This window comes from Achroia grisella, unplaced genomic scaffold (assembly GCF_030625045.1).
Source record: "Achroia grisella isolate CSIRO2021 unplaced genomic scaffold, CSIRO_AGI_Agris_v1 utg149, whole genome shotgun sequence".
Lineage (NCBI taxonomy): Eukaryota > Metazoa > Arthropoda > Insecta > Lepidoptera > Pyralidae > Achroia > Achroia grisella.
The window spans coordinates 3,111,375-3,131,343 of NW_026712644.1; the positions used below are offsets into that span (position 1 = coordinate 3,111,375).

Genomic DNA, 19,969 nt, shown 5'->3' on the forward strand with positions numbered 1-19,969 from the left:
CATTTAGTAAGAAAGGGACTTAATATATTGATACCTAAAGAGTTTAAAAGACGTTTGATATTTTTGTAAATATTACGGTTAGTCTATAATTTTATGTAGTGTCAATCGTAAAAGGTATACCAGGCGTAAAAGCCATGTAAAATAATCGAAAATACCCCTTTCACCGAAAAATAAAGTGTTAATCTTTCAATAACTATACTTTTCATACATAAATCATGTGGCGGCGATTTGTATATCTAGGTTTTCTAAATTATTAGTTGATTTAGACGCTTACCGCATTGTTTTTCACGTTATTATTTCCTGTATAGCATCACCCTTATCTAATAGGGGCATAGAAAATAGCCTATGAACTACCAAATATACCTACACAATAAGAAATCAGAAAAATCGGTCAAGCCGTTATAGTATACATTGGATGTTGAATTTCCCACTTTACTTCTTTGTGAATTTTATTCAATTTCATAATATTTTTCAGTACTGATAATATTTTTTTAAATACAATGACAGTTTTATTAATATATACTGGCTTCAGGCTCAGTATACCATTTACAATGACCCCTTTAGAGATAGGTAACATATATATAAATATATCTTTCTGTTATAAATATATACCGCATCTGTTATTCGGCTCGCTCTGTGACGCGTCTCTGCAGTTTACTCGCGCAATTTGAGGGCGTGGTCCTTGATGGCGCCACCGTCGCCCTCCGACACGAAACGTTTACGTCCTCTGCAATTACAAACAAACTGATTAATTATATATTTTTTGGAGCACAGGAAGGAGAGAGGGAGGTCTGGAAGAGTAAGATAGAAAACGAGCTTGCGACTCATCTCAATCGGTTATTTTATAGGATATAGTATTATTTTATAATTGAAAAGAAAAGAAGGAAGGAAGAAAATATGTTATTATTAATTATTATTATTATATTTGTTGCCGATGGCAACCTTTTTGATAGTTTTTATGTTTTTTATATATATTTGAATTTTATATTTTGACGTTCTGTTTTAATATACCGTTTGTTTTCTTATGCCATATAGGCTTTATATTTTTGCTAGCGAGCTGATTACATCTATTTTACCTCACCTAAGAACGTGTCTCATTTTTAACCAGCCTTAATACAGTCCATCCTTCCTTCCGTAACAATATTATTATTAAATTAAATATTATTAATTGTTCTATATAACATTGAGGGGCGATGCTAAGTTGATTTATTTTAAACTAGCTACCCACCCCGGCTTTGCCCGGGTGTACATGTATTACAATATAAACCTACCTCTTGAATCACTCTATCTAAAAAAAAACCGCTGCAAAATCCGTTGCGTAGTTAAAAGAATTTAATCATATATAGGGACAGACGGCGACAGCGACTTTATCTTATACTATGTAATGATACTATATCTCAATTATTATTTTTCTCAAATATGTACCGTATGATCTATTATTATTAAGCAAGCTTTATAAGTGTTTTATGAGCCGCTCTATATATCGACGATCAGTGAAATTAGATCCTCTTTACGAGCAAATGTGGGGGTGTACATGTATTACAATATAAACCTACCTCTTGAATCACTCTATGTATTAAAAAAACACCTTCAAAAACCGTTGTGTAGTTTAAAGAATTTAATCATATATAGGGACAGACAGCGACAGCGACTTTATCTTATACTATGTAATGATACTATATCTCAATTATTATTTTTCTCAAATATGTACTGTATGATCTATTATTATTAAGCAAGCTTTATAAGTGTTTTATGAGCCGCTCTATATATCGACGATCAGTGAAATTAGATCCTCTTTACGAGCAAATGTGGGGGTGTACATGTATTACAATATAAACCTACCTCTTGAATCACTCTATGTATTAAAAAAACACCTTCAAAAACCGTTGTGTAGTTTAAAGAATTTAATCATATATAGGGACAGACGGCGACAGCGACTTTATCTTATACTATGTAATGATACTATATCTCAATTATTATTTTTCTCAAATATGTACTGTATGATCTATTACTATTAAGCAAGCTTTATAAGTGTTTTATGAGCCGCTCTATATATCGACGATCAGTGAAATTAGATCCTCTTTACGAGCAAATGTGGGGGTGTACATGTATTACAATATAAACCTACTTCTTGAATCACTCTATGTATTAAAAAAACACCTTCAAAAACCGTTGTGTAGTTTAAAGAATTTAATCATATATAGGGACAGACAGCGACAGCGACTTTATCTTATACTATGTAATGATACTATATCTCAATTATTATTTTTCTCAAATATGTACTGTATGATCTATTACTATTAAGCAAGCTTTATAAGTATTTTATGAGCTGCTCTATATATCGACGATCAGTGAAATTAAATCCTCTTTACGAGCAAATGTGTTGAGAATAAATAAACAATATTGATTACCTAGTGGGCACTCGTTTCAGCACGGCGTCCCCGAGCCTGAACTTGTGCTGACAGCGTTCCATGAACCGGTCCAGCATTATGTACGCGAGCGGCACGTCCAGCACTATATCTGTCATGTCCTCGAGCACGCGCAGGAAGCCCTGCAGCATCAGCATCACGTTGTACAAACGACAGGAAATTACTCTTTCACAATTGAAGGATTTCCATTAATTATGGGAATAAATTACGTCACATGTTGAGGATAAGGATCAAGGGAAAGGATTGATTATTTATTTTATTTAAGCTTTATCTTATATATAAAATTCTCGTGTCACAGTTTTCGTTCCCATACTCCTTCGAAACGGTTTGACCGATTCTCATGAAATTTTGTGAGCGTATTGAGTAGGTCTGAGAATCGGCCAACATCTATTTTTCATCCCCCTAAATGTTAGGGGTAGTCCACTCCTAATTTTTTTTTAAATTTAAGGCAAAACAACGTTTGCCGGTACAGCTAGTTATTCATATAATTATAATTTCTATTTGAAGTTAGACTAATTTGGTTTCTTTATATATATGTGGGTAAAAGCCTCCTCCATGTTCCAATGAGAGGATCGATAAACTGTGACATTGTGTGACAAGAGGGTGGGAAGCGTCTTAAATATATTATGTCACATTTCAAAAATCATCTGATTATTAAATCAAAATTATAATCGGAGGGGGAAAAGAGAGGATCGACAAAGTGTGACAATGTGTGACAAGATGGTGGGAAGCGTCTTAAATATATTATGTCACATTTCAAAAATCATCTGATTATTAAATCAAAATTATAGTCGGAGGGGGAAAAGAGAAGATCGACAAAGTGTGACAAGATCGTGTGAAGCGTCTTAAATATATTATGTCACATTTCTAAAATCATCTGATTATTAAATCAAAATTATAGTCGGAGGGGGGAAAAGAGAGGATCGACAAAGTGTGACAATGTGTGACAAGATCGTGTGAAGCGTCTTAAATATATTATGTCACATTTCTAAAATCATCTGATTATTAAATCAAAATTATAGTCGGAGGGGGAAAAGAGAGGATCGACAAAGTGTGACAATGTGTGACAAGATCGTGTGAAGCGTCTTAAATATATTATGTCACATTTCTAAAATCATCTGATTATTAAATCAAAATTATAGTCGGAGGGGGAAAAGAGAGGATCGACAAAGTGTGACAATGTGTGACAAGATCGTGTGAAGCGTCTTAAATATATTATGTCACATTTCTAAAATCATCTGATTATTAAATCAAAATTATAGTCGGAGGGGGAAAAGAGAGGATCGACAAAGTGTGACAATGTGTGGCAAGAGGGTGGGAGTGGTCCTAAATAATATTATGGAATTGGAAGGGGAGGAGCGAGTTTCACAAATGTGATAGCATTTTTTTCTATTGTGTGCGCTAACGATGCAAATAAAATAATTATCTATCTATCTATATTTTGTAATATTGAAGTAACTGTTTTATACCACATACATATGAATATAAATACGGTTCATACACCAAAATAACATTTTTTACAATCTGTCAATACAATTTACAATTTTTGTCTGTCTGTCTGTTTGTTCCGGCTAATCTCTGAAATGGCTGGATCAATTTTGATGGGACTTTTTTTGACAGGTAGTTGATGTAATAAGGAGTAACTTAGGCTACATTTATTTTAGAAAATTAAAGTTAAATTTCACGTGAACTCGCGAGTACAGCTAGTCTAATATATGTGTGTAGTAATGTTACACTCACCCTATCCATTTGATCCGGCGACACTATGACGCACCTCCGCAACTCCGCCAGAAACGTACACAATTGTTCTTCTACGCTCGAATTTATTGCTTCCACCGCTAGTAATATAGTCTGTAGACAAGACATACATATTAATATATATTACTAGCTACTCGCCCGGGCTTCGCACGGGTGTACATGTATCTTCTAAATATATATAACTCAAAGGTGACTGACATAGTGATCTATCAACGCACAGCCCAAACCACTGGACGGATCGGGCTAAAATTTGGCATGCAGGTAGATGTTATGACGTAGGCATCCACGAAGAAAGGATTTTGATTAATTCTACCCCCAAAGGGATTAAATAGGGGTTGAAAGTTTGTATGAAACTTTGTCAATTTTAAACCGATCGGGCTGAGACTTTGCAAGCATAAAGCTACTATGACGTAGGCATCCCCTAAGAAAGGATTTTGATAAATTCCACCCCTAAAGGGATAAATTAACGCGAGCAAAGCCGCGGGCAAAAGCTAGTTATATATATCCCATCAAAAACATAAATGTGAAATGATAGCCGAGTTTAATATTATGATATATGCCTTGATTGTTGACTTCTACGACAAAAGAGATGAGATCTAAATGGGTGCCAAGTTCAATGGTCTGTCCTGAAATGTATTTAAACAATATAAAATATCATATCTTCTTATAACTTAGGATAATATACTGTAGCCTAAGGTCTAACTTGGCCAGTTCTCATATACGAAATATACTATATTTTTTCCTTTATATTCACCTAATTACCTATCTGCATGCCAAATTTGAACTTCCTAGGTCATCTGGAAGTGGGTTATAATTTTGATCTATAGTTGATCAGTGATAAAAATGACGATATTTGGACATAAATATCTAAATAACCGTTAGAGATATGTTTATGAAATTTGGAACACATATTTATCTCGCAAGTCTCAATATATGAACCAAATTTGACAGGTTTATGTGAAAGAGTTTTTGAGTTATGAGGGGGTCAAAAGTGGCTCCAAATGGTTCGTGTAAATATACACACGGTGCTGCTCGCCAGTTACTTGAAACTCGGCTTGACACGCTACCGCGTGTCTAGATATATATATAAACTTTCCTCTAGACTCACTCTATCTATTTTAAAAAAAACCGCTCCAATATCCGTTGCGTAATTTAAAGATTTAAGCATACATAGGGACGGACAGACAGCGACAGCGACTTTGTTTTATACTATGTAACGATATATAAACCCGCGCGACTTCGTCTGCATCACACTTATAAAAACCGTGGGCATAGCTAATAGTTTATATAGACAGCTAAGAGCATAGATATTATTTTAAAATTATATATGAAAAATATATTAATTCAATAAAAAAAAACAAACCAATCTTCACATCACACTTTATTTTTTGGTAATTGTTCTACGTATGTATGTATATGTATATAAGTATGGAAAAAAAATATAATGTAAAAACTTGACGTTCATAAGCGGCTAAAATGTCCTACATGAATAAATGATTTTTTAATTTGAATTTGAATTTGTATGTGTGTGTGTGTGTGTATGTGTGCATACATATATATATATGTTAAATGTACCAACGTCAAAATGTGTAAATATATGTCCATATCAATAATGGTTGTCAATAAAAGTTTTTCTTTCTTTCTTTACCATATATGTCACCACACACGCATATACCCTCTTTTTGTTTATCGTTAAAGTCTGTGGTCAAATTGAGAATATAATATTACAAACTGTGACCGCGATTTCACTCGAGTTAAATTTCAATAAATAATATAGCCTACATGATATTCTGATGCATAAGCTATATCACTGTAAAGTTTAATCAAAATCCTTACAGTAGTTTTTGCGTGAGAGTAACAAACATCCATATTTACAAACTTTCGCGTTTATATATATATATATACTATTATTATTATTTTACCTCATAGACAAGTTCGTGGTGAAAATGTGGCACTTCCAGGTCCTTGACGCAGCGCATTGCCTCCGCCAGGTCTCCGGACGTCAGGTACTCCTTCAACAGCAGCTGGATCTGGCGGATCAGCGACTTGACTGGCCTGCACACATATACATACTCTTCATTACTCAAAGTTTCGATTTCCTAGGTCTTAAGAGATATCTTTCAGCGGTAAGGCCGCCTTTTTACAATTTTATATAGTTCTACTATATATATTACATTGTTGCTGCGGCTAAGGTTCTCGAATAAAATAATATTGCGACTATAAATTGAGATGTAAGCTATCCTATCTTTCAAGTTGGATCAAATTGCACACAATGTGCAAATCAAATTTGCAATCGGTTCAGTAGATTAGGAATCCATCGCGGATAAACAAAGTGATACGTAATTTTTATATATAAAGATTTTTTTGTAAATGACATTGTACTGTAACTGTCAAACTTAATTATCTAAATTATATTATTGGACTCGGTGGTCTAGCGGTTATCACACCGCCTTACTTCCGATGGTCGCGGTTCGATTCCTCGCACGGCACAAACATATGTATTCATGTTCTGGCAATAAATAAATATTACATAGATATATCATAAGAGTCTGTAATAGACCTACATGAATAGATATATTTTGAATTTGAATTATTATTATTACACCTATTATTTTTCCTGCCGTCCAGTCTATTTATCTATCAATTGAATGTTTGCTATTTACCTGATACCACCACCGACGCCCCAAATGTTGTCGAGCCTCACCAGCCCCTGTTTCATTGACAGCAACGTCTCCGCCCTGTGAATGGCTTGCCTGCAAACAAACACACAATATTGTAGAGACAAAAATAATATATTATTTATTAGGATCTTATTCTTCCCTATGCCAGTCCTCTCTATTATAACAGATCTCAGTAGTCTATGGTCTGTTTTTAATCCCAGAGACAAATTTGAGATTACCAATGTTGCCAGTTTTTGCAATTCTTAAATAGTGTTGTGGCAATATCAGATAGCGTAGCGGTTTTGTATTGATTGCCGCATGCATTCTTATGTGAAATGTGAATACTATAACCATCAGATGGCAATTGTGAGTAGCTATGACGTGGTCTGGTGTTTTGAGTAGTCATGCTCACTAAAATGTCCAGACTTGAGGCGGCGTGGTGGGCCGGGTCATTGGGCTCCCTAAAATATGGTCGAGCGCAATGGTGGCTGGCTCATCCGTCATACTCGTGAACGGGTACTGCTTGTGTGGACTGGTCTGCTCTAATCACTATGACTTATTTTCTTTTATTAATTGTTTAACCAGTTGTTGTATATTGAATGTTTTTTCTATTTTATTATTTCATTGAATTAGTGCTAATCGGTGGTTTGTATTCACACACTTAAACTTAAATTGTAAGTAAGAATAAATTATTTAAAAGAGCAACACACAAGTTTCTTGCTTGTTCTTCTTGTGATGAGACAGCATTCCGAATGAGCGGTAGATTAAAAAAAAATGTTATGACTATTCAAAAGTGCTTCAATGTAAGTTTATTTGAATAAATGGTTTTTTATTCTATTCTATTCTAGATATTAATATTAATTACTCATTTTTATAATTTATTCAGAAATAATGTGTGGGTGTTTATTTAAAGTGCGCTATCACAAAATTAATAAAGTATAGGTATTAATAACATATATCAAAATATATTTTTTTATTTTACACAAAGACTAATTGCCCTTTTTATTAAACAAATATTTCGATTTAGAACTTTCTATAGTGTCATTATCAAGCCAGCAGTTTTATCATCGACGTTCGTTCATCATCTTTCGTTGAACAATCTAGTGATGATAGATGAAAAAACTGCTGTCACTTATCTACATTGACATCGCTGTTACTCCAGTCAGCTCGTGACCACGTCTAGTGCAACCTAGTCAAAACGTCGAGAGAGGTAATAAACATAAAGTTATTTGTGTTAAGACCCGATTAATAATATAATAATAATAATAATAATGTCTCAGGACAATTGATGCAGCGCCATCTAGTTCCAAGCTAAGCAGAGCTTGTGTTATGGGTACTAGACAACTGATATAAATACATGGATACATTTTTTTTTGTAAATAAATACATATTATACATAGAAAACACCCAGACTGATACAAACAATCATACTCATGAATACAAATGTTTGTACCGTGCGAGGAATCGAACCCACGCCCATCGGATAGTAAAGCGGTGTGCTAAACCACTAGACCACCGAGGCTGTCAATATATATAAATAATGTATATTAAACACGACAGTTTAAAAACAATTTTAAACGTGTCTTTGGAAAATAATATATGTGAACCCAAAAAATAAAATGCAATTACTCACAACTAAGTGTGCTGGCTTTTCCGCGATAAATTGAGCGTGAAAGAATGCGTCGTGTAACCAATAACCGTAACACAAGCTCTGCTTAGCTTGAAACTAGATGGCGCTGTGAGTTTTTTTTAAAGGATGATAATGGAAAGATCCACCCGCCTGCGCTAACGGTTTACGCTGGCCGGGCACCAGTGGAGGATGACCAGATCAGCCCAACGTGACAAATTCACCGGGAATGTATCACGATGGTTTCCAGGGGGAACCGCGTGGAGGTCGATCTGACATGGTACATTGCTAGCAATGGGATCATCAATCCACATTACTAACAATTCCCTTCCCCCGGCGCTGTAAGTTGTCCTGAGACATTATTAGTATAACTAACCTGGCGGGCGGACTGAGTTGTGCATTCGCCTGCGCCTGCACGAACTTTGGTGGTAGACAGTCATCGGCCACGCAGCGCGCCACGAAGTTCGACAACAGCACGGCCGCATCCGGGGTATCCAACACTAGATCCGGCAGCTTCTCCAGCAGCTGCTCGAACGCTGCACAGACAGACAGACATTCAGCATGCGGACTAGAGACCCGGTGGTAACCAGTTCCACACTGAATATTTGTGGTCTCACACTCTTAATGGTAGCAGAATTAACTGCTCGCCATCGACAGAGAATTCATCCCCACAAGCTGGAACCTAAATGGTCGCCACAGTGCGGTTTCAGAGGAGTTTCCTCCCGCGTACACTTAGATTGTGGAATGAACTACCCGCCGAGGTTTTCCCACGAGACTACAGCATGGGGTTCTTCAAGAAAGCCATGAAATATTAAGGTTTCTTAAGGGTCGGCAACGCGCACGTGATATCCCTGGTGTTTCAGGCGTTCATAGGCTACGGTAACCGTTTACCATCAGATGGGCCGTATGCTTGATTGCCACCATCATAGTATATAAAAAAAAATAAAAAAATTCAAATCATCAATTCTTACTTGGTATTGATTTTTTGTTAATTTCTAACTGTAGTAAAGTTTAGTGTTAAAAACTAAGTAAAAACATCAATGGCATATATGTGGGTACATTGTTATTAATATTTTATGTTCACCGTCAATATAATAAAGAATCAGTCTCGTAAAGTGTCTTGTCATTATAACATCCTAGTTAACAGTTGTGCACTATAATATAATACATACCATTTGGCGACGAGAGAATCCAAATTATTATATAAATTGTTCATTGATATTATTAGTTGTGACATAATGAGTGAAAAAAAATCGAAGGATATTGGCTACTTGAAAGAATTCCAAATACATGTGGATCGGTGGCCCACCTATATGAGTCGACTTAGAGCGTGGTTCGTAATTAATGATGTGAAAATTGTAGACCAATCTAAATACTTGATGGCCGTGGTTGGCACCGAAGCTTTGGACCTTATAATCGACTTATGTTATCCGGAAAAACCTGAAAACGTGTCAATTGAAAAAATCGAATCGCTCGTTGACGAACATTTATCTCCAAAGAGATCAATTATCGCTGAACGAATTATATTTAGATCATGCAAACAAACAGAGGGACAGTCAATAAGCGATTATCTTGTAAAATTGAAGAAATTAAGTAAGGCGTGTAAATTTTCATCTACCGACAAATTAAAAGAGAATCTGCGTGATCAATTCGTTTATGGACTTCTCAGCGATCGTACACGGCAACGCCTGTTAACAGAGAAGGACGAGGACCTCACATTTACTCGTGCCTGTGAATTGGCACTATCGTTGGAGACGATGGAACGAGACTCGGGACCGGCTACGGAAGCTGGGCGTGGTCGTGGCGGCAGCGGTGTCACCGACCAGGAACCTGTGTATGCAGTCAGCGGCCGCAGTACCGGCGCCGGTAGCGGCCGTGACTGGCAAAGGGGAGCACGGCGACAAGCGCGCGGTAGTAATCGAGTACCGCAGCGCACCCAGCACAGGTGTCATCGTTGCGATGGAAATCATGCGTCAGACAAGTGTTCGTTTTTATATAGTGAGTGTTATGTGTGCGGAAAAAAAGGGCATATAGCTAAAATGTGTAAAATGTGTATGGTCGAGAATTCACTTTAGTCACAGACTGTAAACCGCTCGCGTCTATTTTCAATGAAAATAAGGGAGTCCCATTGATGGCCGCGAGCCGTCTTCAGCGCTGGGCCGTAATACTAGGCGCGTACAACTATAAAGTTAAGTGTATCAGTTCAAAATATAATTGTGTAGCCGATTGCCTATCGAGGATTCCGACCGTTGTGACAGAAGAGAGTACGCGGATCGATTCATACATTAATGTTATACAAAATACGTCTCCCATTAGTTACAAGGATATTGCAAAATATACAGCATCCGATAAAGTATTGCAAGAGTTACATAAAAGTATTAAATCTAATTGGATATACTGTAAATGTAAAGATTTAAAGCCATATTTTGAAATAAAGGAATATCTCAGTATCGAGCAAGGCTGTATTTTATATGGTCATCGGGTTGTTATTCCCGGCGCATTGAGAGAGGCTATTTTAAATTTAATACACCAGACGCATCAGGGTGTGGTGAAATGTAAAAATTTGGCTCGAAACTATGTATACTGGCCAGGTATCAATGGCGACATAGAACGTGTGTGTGGCGCGTGCGGGACGTGCGCCCGCGCCGCTGCACCCGTGGGTGTGGCCACAGGAACCCTGGTACCGAATACACGTTGATTTTTTCTCGTTACCCGGCGATTCTAAGTATTATTTTGTTATCATAGATGCACACTCTAAATGGATTGAGTCATTTAGAGTTCACAACACTTCAGCTACTTCGACCATAGACAAATTGCGCAAAGTATTTGCACGATTTGGTCTTCCACATGAATTGGTGTCCGATAATGGACCACCATTTTCTAGTCATGAGTTTACAATTTTTTTGAACAGTCTAGGTGTACATCCAATAACAACGACTCCTTATAAACCTAGTAGTAACGGGGCGGGAGAAAATGCGGTAAAAATAATTAAAAAAGTATTAAAAAAAGCGGTTCATGACAAAATAGATTCGGAATTGGCGTTGGACAATTTTTTATTAATATACCGGTCTACACCACATAGTATAACTGGGAAAACTCCAACAAGCCTGTTGCTAGGCAGAGAGGTGCGTACACCTTTTAGTTTGTTACAACCCAGCACGAGCGAGTTAGTGAAAAATAAACAAAGAAAACAGATTGAATATAAAAATAATAATACCTATAGACAATTCAGCGTCGGGGATCACGTGTATTTTAAGTTGTTTCGGCGTAATACATTTACATGGGAAAGGGGTGTTGTCACTGACCGTGTGGGTCCATTGACGTACTATGTCAAGTATAATAATAAATATTTAAAAAAACATGTCGATCAGTTACGCATATTTAATAGTATTGATTCAAATTTATTATATGATTATGAACGTCGATCGAGTGGGGACGCTGCATCAATCAGTAGCGGTCAAATCGTGTCCAACAACGACCAAAATCTACCTGAACCCGATATTGAACCCGTGACGGAGACACAGCCGGTAGGCCCGCGGTCACTATACCCACAGGTGCTTTCGCCAGGGACTCATGAGTCACCCGATGGCGATGCCCCTAGATCGCGTTCAATTCGAATACGCAAACCGGTGTCAAGATATGGAATGGATGAATAATTTTTACAAATATTTTAGGTTTCACACAAGCTGTACATTTTTCCATTTGTGTATGCGTACACCAGTAAGCGTAGTATATTACTGTTATACTTACATAAGACAACTGGTTTAATATGTAATTGTATTTTTTTTTAATTTTAGTTATTTTTTATACTAATTGAACTTTAAAGTTAAACGTTTTTTTTTTGTTTCAGTGTTTTTAGTTTTATTATACTAATTGGACGTAAAATTTTATATATAAGATTAAGTATTATGGTATGTACAGGTGTAGTAAATATAATTGTTTTAGGTTATTTCTTTTCGTTACAGTGTTATATATCTACAAGTAAATAATTATTATGTATATATTACTTTGTAGCTAGGGGGGGAAGAATGGCATATATGTGGGTACATTGTTATTAATATTTTATGTTCACCGTCAATATAATAAATAATCAGTCTCGTAAAGTGTCTTGTCATTATAACATCCTAGTTAACAGTTGTGCACTATAATATAATACATACCAATCAAGATGACCGCTGTTAGACTCCTTGCAGTTTGTCATAGACCCCTGGGGGTCATTATAGACCACTTTGGAAATCACTGGCCTAGACGAATGACTGCGGATAATCGGGATTCTACCGTAATAAGTAATAATTACTTTAAAACTAACCATAGGCAATGTCCTTAGCGGAGAGTATTCTGCCATAGAGGTCAGAGATAAGTACAGAGGCCATTTCACAGTGAGACGGCTTATGGTCCAAAGCTATTTCTACTATTGTCTCGCACACCTGTAACAAAACATTCAATTTAGTATAGTAGTCTATACATCCTTACTAATATTATAAATGCGAAAGTAACTCTGTCTGTCTGTCTGTCTGTCTGTCTCGCTTTCACGCCAAAATTACTGAACCGATTTGAATGAAATTTAGTACGCAGATAGTCTAGACGCCGAGGAAGGACATAGGCTACTTTTTAATGCGAAAAAAGGGTTGTAAGGGATTCAAAATGGAAATACAAGGTTATCTTTATGCGGTTGAATACATCGCACACTTATTCGTCCTCTTTTTATTTCACTAGCTAACAACCAATCAACACATCGCGTGCGTTTGCGCCATTCGCCATCTTTTCATTTCACTAGCTAACAACCAATCAACACATCGCATGCGTTTGCGCCAATAAGGTATCCATCACAGAGAACAAAACCACAGATAACATAATGTAAAACGAAAGATCTTACCGGAAACATGACATGGCAATTATTTTTATTAATTAGTTTTGTTTTAGCCCAACTTAAAGTTTTACAATATAAATCACAAAAATTAAAGTCAATGTCCAATGTCAAATAATAATAAATGTCAAATGTTGTTTCTCTGTTCTGACGAACTTATTAAAAAAAACTTAATAACAATCACAATTTCTTCACATTTTATTATTTACATTTTTAAAATAATGTTGTGGTGTGGCACTATCCGAAATTGAATTATTTACCCATTTTTGTAGGTATACAGAAATAATGTGTGGGTGTTTATTTAAAAAGCATTAACAAAAAATTAAAAGTATAGGTATTAATAAATATATGGTTGTTGTATCAAAATAGAATTTTCTTATTTTTCACTAAAATAAAAACTAACTGCCTTTTTTATAAAATAAATGACCTTTTCATTGTGTCATATATTATGAAATTATTTAAATTATTTAGCTGATTGTAAGAAACAAAATGTTGGTTTGTAGATTAATACTGTAAAATTACTATTTGTACGGAAACGACAAAAATATTTTTGTCCTGCGACAAAAATCCTTACTAATATTATAAATGCGAAAGCAACTCTGTCTGTCTGTCTGTCTCGCTTTCACGCCAATACTACTGAACCGATTTGAATGAAATTGGGTATACAGATAGTCTAGACCGTGAGAACGGGCATAGGCTACTTTTTAATGCGAAAAAAGGGTTGTAGGGGGTTAAAAGGGGGGATGAAAGATTGTATGGAAGAATCGTCATTTTTGAAGCTAGAAGCTAGAAACTTACTTTTTGAGGCTGTTGATTAAATATAAATAAAAATAACATTCAATGTTTGTAAAAAATTACCCTTAAAGGGGTAAAATAAAATAGGGGATGCACGTTTTTATGTAAATTCGTCATTTTTGAAGCTAGAAGCCTGAAACTTATTGTTGAGACTGTTGATTAAATATAAATACATATGACCTTCATTGTTTGTAAAAAAATTACCCTTAAGGGGGTAAAATAAAATAGGGGATTCAAGTTTTTATGTAAATTCGTCATTTTTGAAGCTAGAAGCCTGAAACTTATTGTTGAGACTGTTGATTAAATATAAATACATATGACCTTCATTGTTTGTAAAAAAATTACCCTTAAGGGGGTAAAATAAAATAGGGGATGCAAGTTTTTATGTAAATTCGTCATTTTTTAAGCTAGGGGCTTGAAACTTAGTTTTGAGGCTGTTGATTGAATATAATTAATATGACATTCACTGTTTGTAAAAAATTTACCCTTAAGGGGGCAAAATAAAATAGGGGATGCAAGTTTTTATGTAAATTCGTCATTTTTGAAGCTAGAAGCTTGAAACTTATTTTTGAGGCTTTTGATTAAATATAAATAAATATGACATTCATTGTTTGTAAAAAAATTACCCTTAAGGGGGTAAAATAAAATAGGGGATGATAGATATTATGTAAATTCGTAATTTTTGAAACTAGAACAATGAAACTATTTTCATTGGTTCTTTTGGGGTAGATTTTTAAATACCCCACTAATGTTATAACTGTGAAAGTAACTCTGTTTGTCTTTCTGTCAGTCTTACGCTCCAAATCAAAACAAAAATTTAAAAGAAATTTGGTATACAGTTTGGTACACCCGGACAAAGAATATAGGGTACTTTTGAATGTGAAAAAGGATTGTAAGAGGGTTGCAATGGTACGCTGTATGGGAGAATCGTCACTTTTTAAAACTAGAAGAGACTCATTTTTAGGCTGTTGTTTTCAATAAATATGACATTCAATGTTTGTAAAATTTATATTCTTAGGGGGGGGGGGGGGGGTGAAAGTTATTGTGGAAATTTGCTGTTTGTGTCGTTGTGGAAGCTAGAACGATAAAGATACTGAACCAATTTAAATTGAAATTTGAAACAGACATAGATAGACTAGATCCTGAGAAAGGACATAGGTTACTTTTTAATGTGAAAAAGGATTGCAAGAGGATTGAAAGGGTAGATCCAAGGTTATATAGATGTATCGTCATGTTTAAAGCTAGACGCTTGAAATTTATTTTTTAGCCTATTGATTAAATATTTATTATTATTTTTTATCATTTTTGAAGCTAAAACGATGAAACTTATTTATGTGACTGATATTGTGTTAATTGAGTTAAATATTTTTTCATTATTTACGCGGACGAAGTCGCGGGTACAGCTAGTCTATACATATAAATAAAATTGGAGTGTCTGTTTGTAATATTGAAATAACCGTTTTGTACTACATGCATATGAATATAGATACGGTACATACACCAAAATAACATTTTTTACAATTTTTGTCTGTCTGTCTGTTTGTTCCGGCTAATCTCTGAAATGGTTGGACAGATTTTGACGGGACTTTTTTTAGCAGTTAACTGATGTAATGAGGAGTAGCTTAGACTATTTTTATTTTAGAAAAATAAAGTTAAATTCCACGCGGACGTAGTCACGGGTACGGCTAATGTTACAATAAATAGAATAGAATATTTATCACATCATACATCACAACAGAACAATGACGATGCTCACAGCAGCATATAAATAATTATCTTCAGATATAAAAATAACGTGTCCAGTTGTTTTTCGCGATGAAATCCTAAACTACTACCGAATTTGATTAAGTTTTATATGTATACTCGATAAGTTGTTATCTATTTTTTTATACCCCTAAGTGATAAGGGTGAGCTAAAAAATGTTTCTTTATTTTTTGTTCAATTTGGTATTATCAAATACATACATACAACTCATAATTTTTACCCTTCTACCATCAACCACTATTATTTGCAGGGACAGCTAGCATCATATAAATTGTAATAAAAAAGTAACAAAATTCAAACAAAAAAAAAATATAAAATATAGTAAAATGACATGACATTATTATGTTGTTTCGTTGGTCGTAATAAAGCATTACATAGTATAAAACAAAGTCGCTGCCGCTGTCTGTCCCTATGAATGCTTAAATCTTTGAAACTACGCATCGGATTTTGAAGCCGTATTTTTTAATAGATAGAGTGATTCAAGAGGAAGGTTTATATATATAATACATGTACACCCGTGCGAAGCCGGGGCGAGTAGCTAGTGTATTATATAAAACAATTCGAATTCTCAATCAACATATTCTCAATACATTAATATGTGAGTTGTGAGTAATTTTATTCCGTTCTAAATAAAAATGCTTCATCATTATCTATTAAAATCTTACCAAATGGCTTCGCTTGGCGGTGACGAACTCCAGAAAGTCCTCCACGGCCGCGTTCGTGTCGCCGTGCTCGAAGTACTCCAGGATAACGGGTTCGGCCTTGCGCTGCAATCAAGAAAATTGATTATGTACTCAACTAGCTTTTGCCCGCGGCTCGCTCGCGTTAATTTATCCCCTTAGGGGTGGAATTTATCAAAATCCTTTCTTAGGGAATGCCTACGTCATAGTAGCTTTATGCATGCAAAGTCTCAGCCCGATCGGTTTAAAATTGACAAAGTTTCATACAAACTTTCATCCCCTTGAGGTTATCCCTCAAGAAAGAAAGGATTCTCATCCGCTAAGAAAGGATTTTAATTAATTCTACAATTAATTAAAATCCTTTCTTAGCGGATGCCTACGTCATAACATCTACCTGCATGCCAAATTTCAGCCCGATCCGTCCAGTGGTTTGGGCTGTGCGTTGATAGATCACTATGTCAGTCACCTTTGAGTTATATATATTTAGATGCATGAATATGAGTAATGGAAGGTTTACTCTGAAAGAAATCTCTTTCAGCCAACATTTATATTCATCATATAAAGTGGGTGCATGGACGAAGAAGATATGATAACTTTTTTGCACTTTCAGAGCTTGTGTTATGTGTACTAGACAACTGATATACATACTTAGATATTTTATTTTTATCTATACATCTATACATATAAATAAAATTGGAGTGTCTGTTTGTAATATTGAAATAACCGTTTTTTACTACATGCATATGAATATAACTACGGTACATACGTAATTTTTTTTTTTCAATTTTTGTCTGTCTGTCTGTCTGTTCTAGCTAATCTCTGAAATGGCTGAACCGATTTTGACTGGACTTTTTTTGGCAGGTAGCTGATGTAATAATACATAATACTTGGTAGTGTGTGTAATGATTTTATTTTTATTGATATAATATATTTTAAGCATAATTTTAAAAACTCCGCAATTTTCGTAAAAAGGGACAACGTTATTGCGGATGTGTAGTTCAGAAAAAAAGTAAATTTTTGGTGAAAATTAATAGAATAGTTGTAAACGTGACAGTGCATCGACATATCTGTCACATTGTGTGACAAGTGACAATGATTGCGTGGCAATAGTGGAGTCAACGGCTGTCAATGACCTCTGTTCATATTCCATTCAGCTCATGCAACTGTTCAGTATCATATAGTGATGTCCGAAGTGACAAACATATCGATATATCGATATTTTTATAACAATATAATTCCAATATTCATATGCATACTTAGACTGTGTAATGAACTACCTGCCGACGTTTTCTTACGAGATCACAGGATGGGGTTTTTCAAGAAGGGTATGTTAGGGTTTCTTAGGGGTCGGCACGTGACATCAGGTGGGCCGTATACTTGTATGCCACCATCGTAGTATAAAAAATATGCTTTTAAACGAAAACCATATGAATATTATAAAACAGAAAGTTTGTGAGGATAAATAATATTCAATAATTTATAGAAATAATATCAACACAAAAATTCTCCATATTTACTATGTTTACTGTATCTTTTCTTATATAATTTACAAACATACTATCAAAATGATATTTCATTTGGGCATATAAATCAAATAATATATTTATGCTTTTAAGAATTCCCTTTGTAGCCCATTCTGAAAATTTCATAGTGACTGGTCTATGCTGATAATCTTATTTATGTCGAGTTTGCTATTAGGCTGCTATGGCTATTAGTATGTATTCACACAAAATTCTTAAATATATATAAAGAGCAACACACTTTCTTGATCATACTTCTTATGATGATTCGTTCGAATGAGTGGTAGACTAAAAAATATGACTATACAAAAGTGCTTGTATTGAGTTTATTTGAATAAAGATTATTTCTTTCTCGATAACGATATCGATATTTTCCACAGCCCTAGTTTCAAATCGAGGACGCGACGCGTCGTTATAATGCGCTTGCGCAAACACATTAGCATAAAAATATAAACAAAGCAAAAAACGACCTATTCCCGTAAACGATTTCAAATTCTAATAAAGTTTTACCTATTTTTAACGCCATCTGATCTTATATTAAGTGAAACTTGTATGTGGACTGGATAACTGATAAACGTATAAAACCATCATCATGAATTCTTGGTGAATTTGTCACGATGACCTGACCTGAACTCATCATTCATCTTATCATCCTCCACTGGTGTGGAGGGTCCACTTTGTGGCCCGGGTCCCACCAACATGCTGGCCACCTTCATGACGGAGGACTACTAGCCGAAAGGTGTGCTATATCGGCGCTACCGTGGCAGATCTGGATAACTGATAAACGTATAAAACCATCATGATAAATTCCTGGTGAATTTGTCACGATGACCTGACCTGAACTCATCATTCATCTTATCACCCTCCACTGGTGCCCCGCCAGCGTTAACCGTTAGCGCAGGCAGGTGCACCATTTCATTTCCGACCACGGCATGTACCTGTCCCGTCTGTCTACACTACGCCACAAAGGAGCAGGAAATTGTCGACTACATATAGACCAGGAGTAACCTGACATTGAGGGTGACGCAGCTGGAGTCCGGGTCCCACCTTCATGAAGGAGGACTACTGGCCGAAAGGTGTGGTGTGTACGGCGCTACCGTGGCAGATTGCCGTCTACAGTGCCGTGATCACACAGACAATATCAATATATTAGTTTATGTGTATTAGTCCATATATATAGTTGCCCGAAATAAGTGAATAAATAAATTATCGTCCATAAAAAAAAAAGCCTAAGTACGTAAAAAAAAATATATTTACAATGATCTCCTCTGGATCCGCCTCCACGATGACCTGTTTGAACTCGATGTCCCCGTTGGTGACAGCCTCCGAGTCGTAATTAGGATCATTGGCATCCTCCTCGTACTCCTCCAGCATTTCTGATCCTGGAGCACCCCACACTCCCTTGCCACCAGCGCCACCTGCAGAACAAAATTGAATACATTAACAAATCGATCGCATGCAAATTTGTTGGCATATACAATACGTAGTTGGACCATACGATGTGACGCATTCTTTGCCTCAACGTCACGATTTATTTTATTTTAATAGAAATAATCTTTATTCTAATAAACTTAATATAAGCACTTTTGAATAGTCAATTTTTTTTTTATTCCACCGCTTATTCGGAATGCAGATTCATCACAAGAAGAATAAGCAAGAAACTTGTGTATTGCTCTTTTAAATAAATATTGATTTACTTATATTTAATTAATAAATAGGATTAAGCATGCGACAATCAACATAGAAACCGCTACGCACTTAATCTCTGTTCAATCAGATAACGTTGTCAGCGCTATGAATTTTAAGTTAGATATTTTCTACAAAAACATTATCATTTATAAATTCTTCAATTTTATAATAAGCTTTTTT

General features: G+C 35.4%; 1 protein-coding gene across 1 annotated transcript in view; it reads right to left on the bottom strand.

The window, feature by feature from the left end:
• Nucleotides 1–195: 195 nt before the first annotated feature.
• The window catches only part of LOC131840655 (programmed cell death protein 4), a 30,157-nt gene continuing 10,383 nt past the window's right edge, over nucleotides 196–19,969 (bottom strand). Inside the window, exons 2-10 of the mRNA XM_059188830.1 lie at nucleotides 19,358–19,518; nucleotides 16,566–16,667; nucleotides 12,784–12,901; nucleotides 8,851–9,010; nucleotides 6,851–6,940; nucleotides 6,110–6,242; nucleotides 4,170–4,280; nucleotides 2,412–2,551; nucleotides 196–727 (exon numbers count right to left, since the gene is read on the bottom strand). Of these exons, the coding sequence (XP_059044813.1) occupies nucleotides 655–727; nucleotides 2,412–2,551; nucleotides 4,170–4,280; nucleotides 6,110–6,242; nucleotides 6,851–6,940; nucleotides 8,851–9,010; nucleotides 12,784–12,901; nucleotides 16,566–16,667; nucleotides 19,358–19,518 (1,088 nt within the window). The 3' untranslated portion in view covers nucleotides 196–654. The remainder of the gene's footprint in view (nucleotides 728–2,411; nucleotides 2,552–4,169; nucleotides 4,281–6,109; nucleotides 6,243–6,850; nucleotides 6,941–8,850; nucleotides 9,011–12,783; nucleotides 12,902–16,565; nucleotides 16,668–19,357; nucleotides 19,519–19,969) is intronic.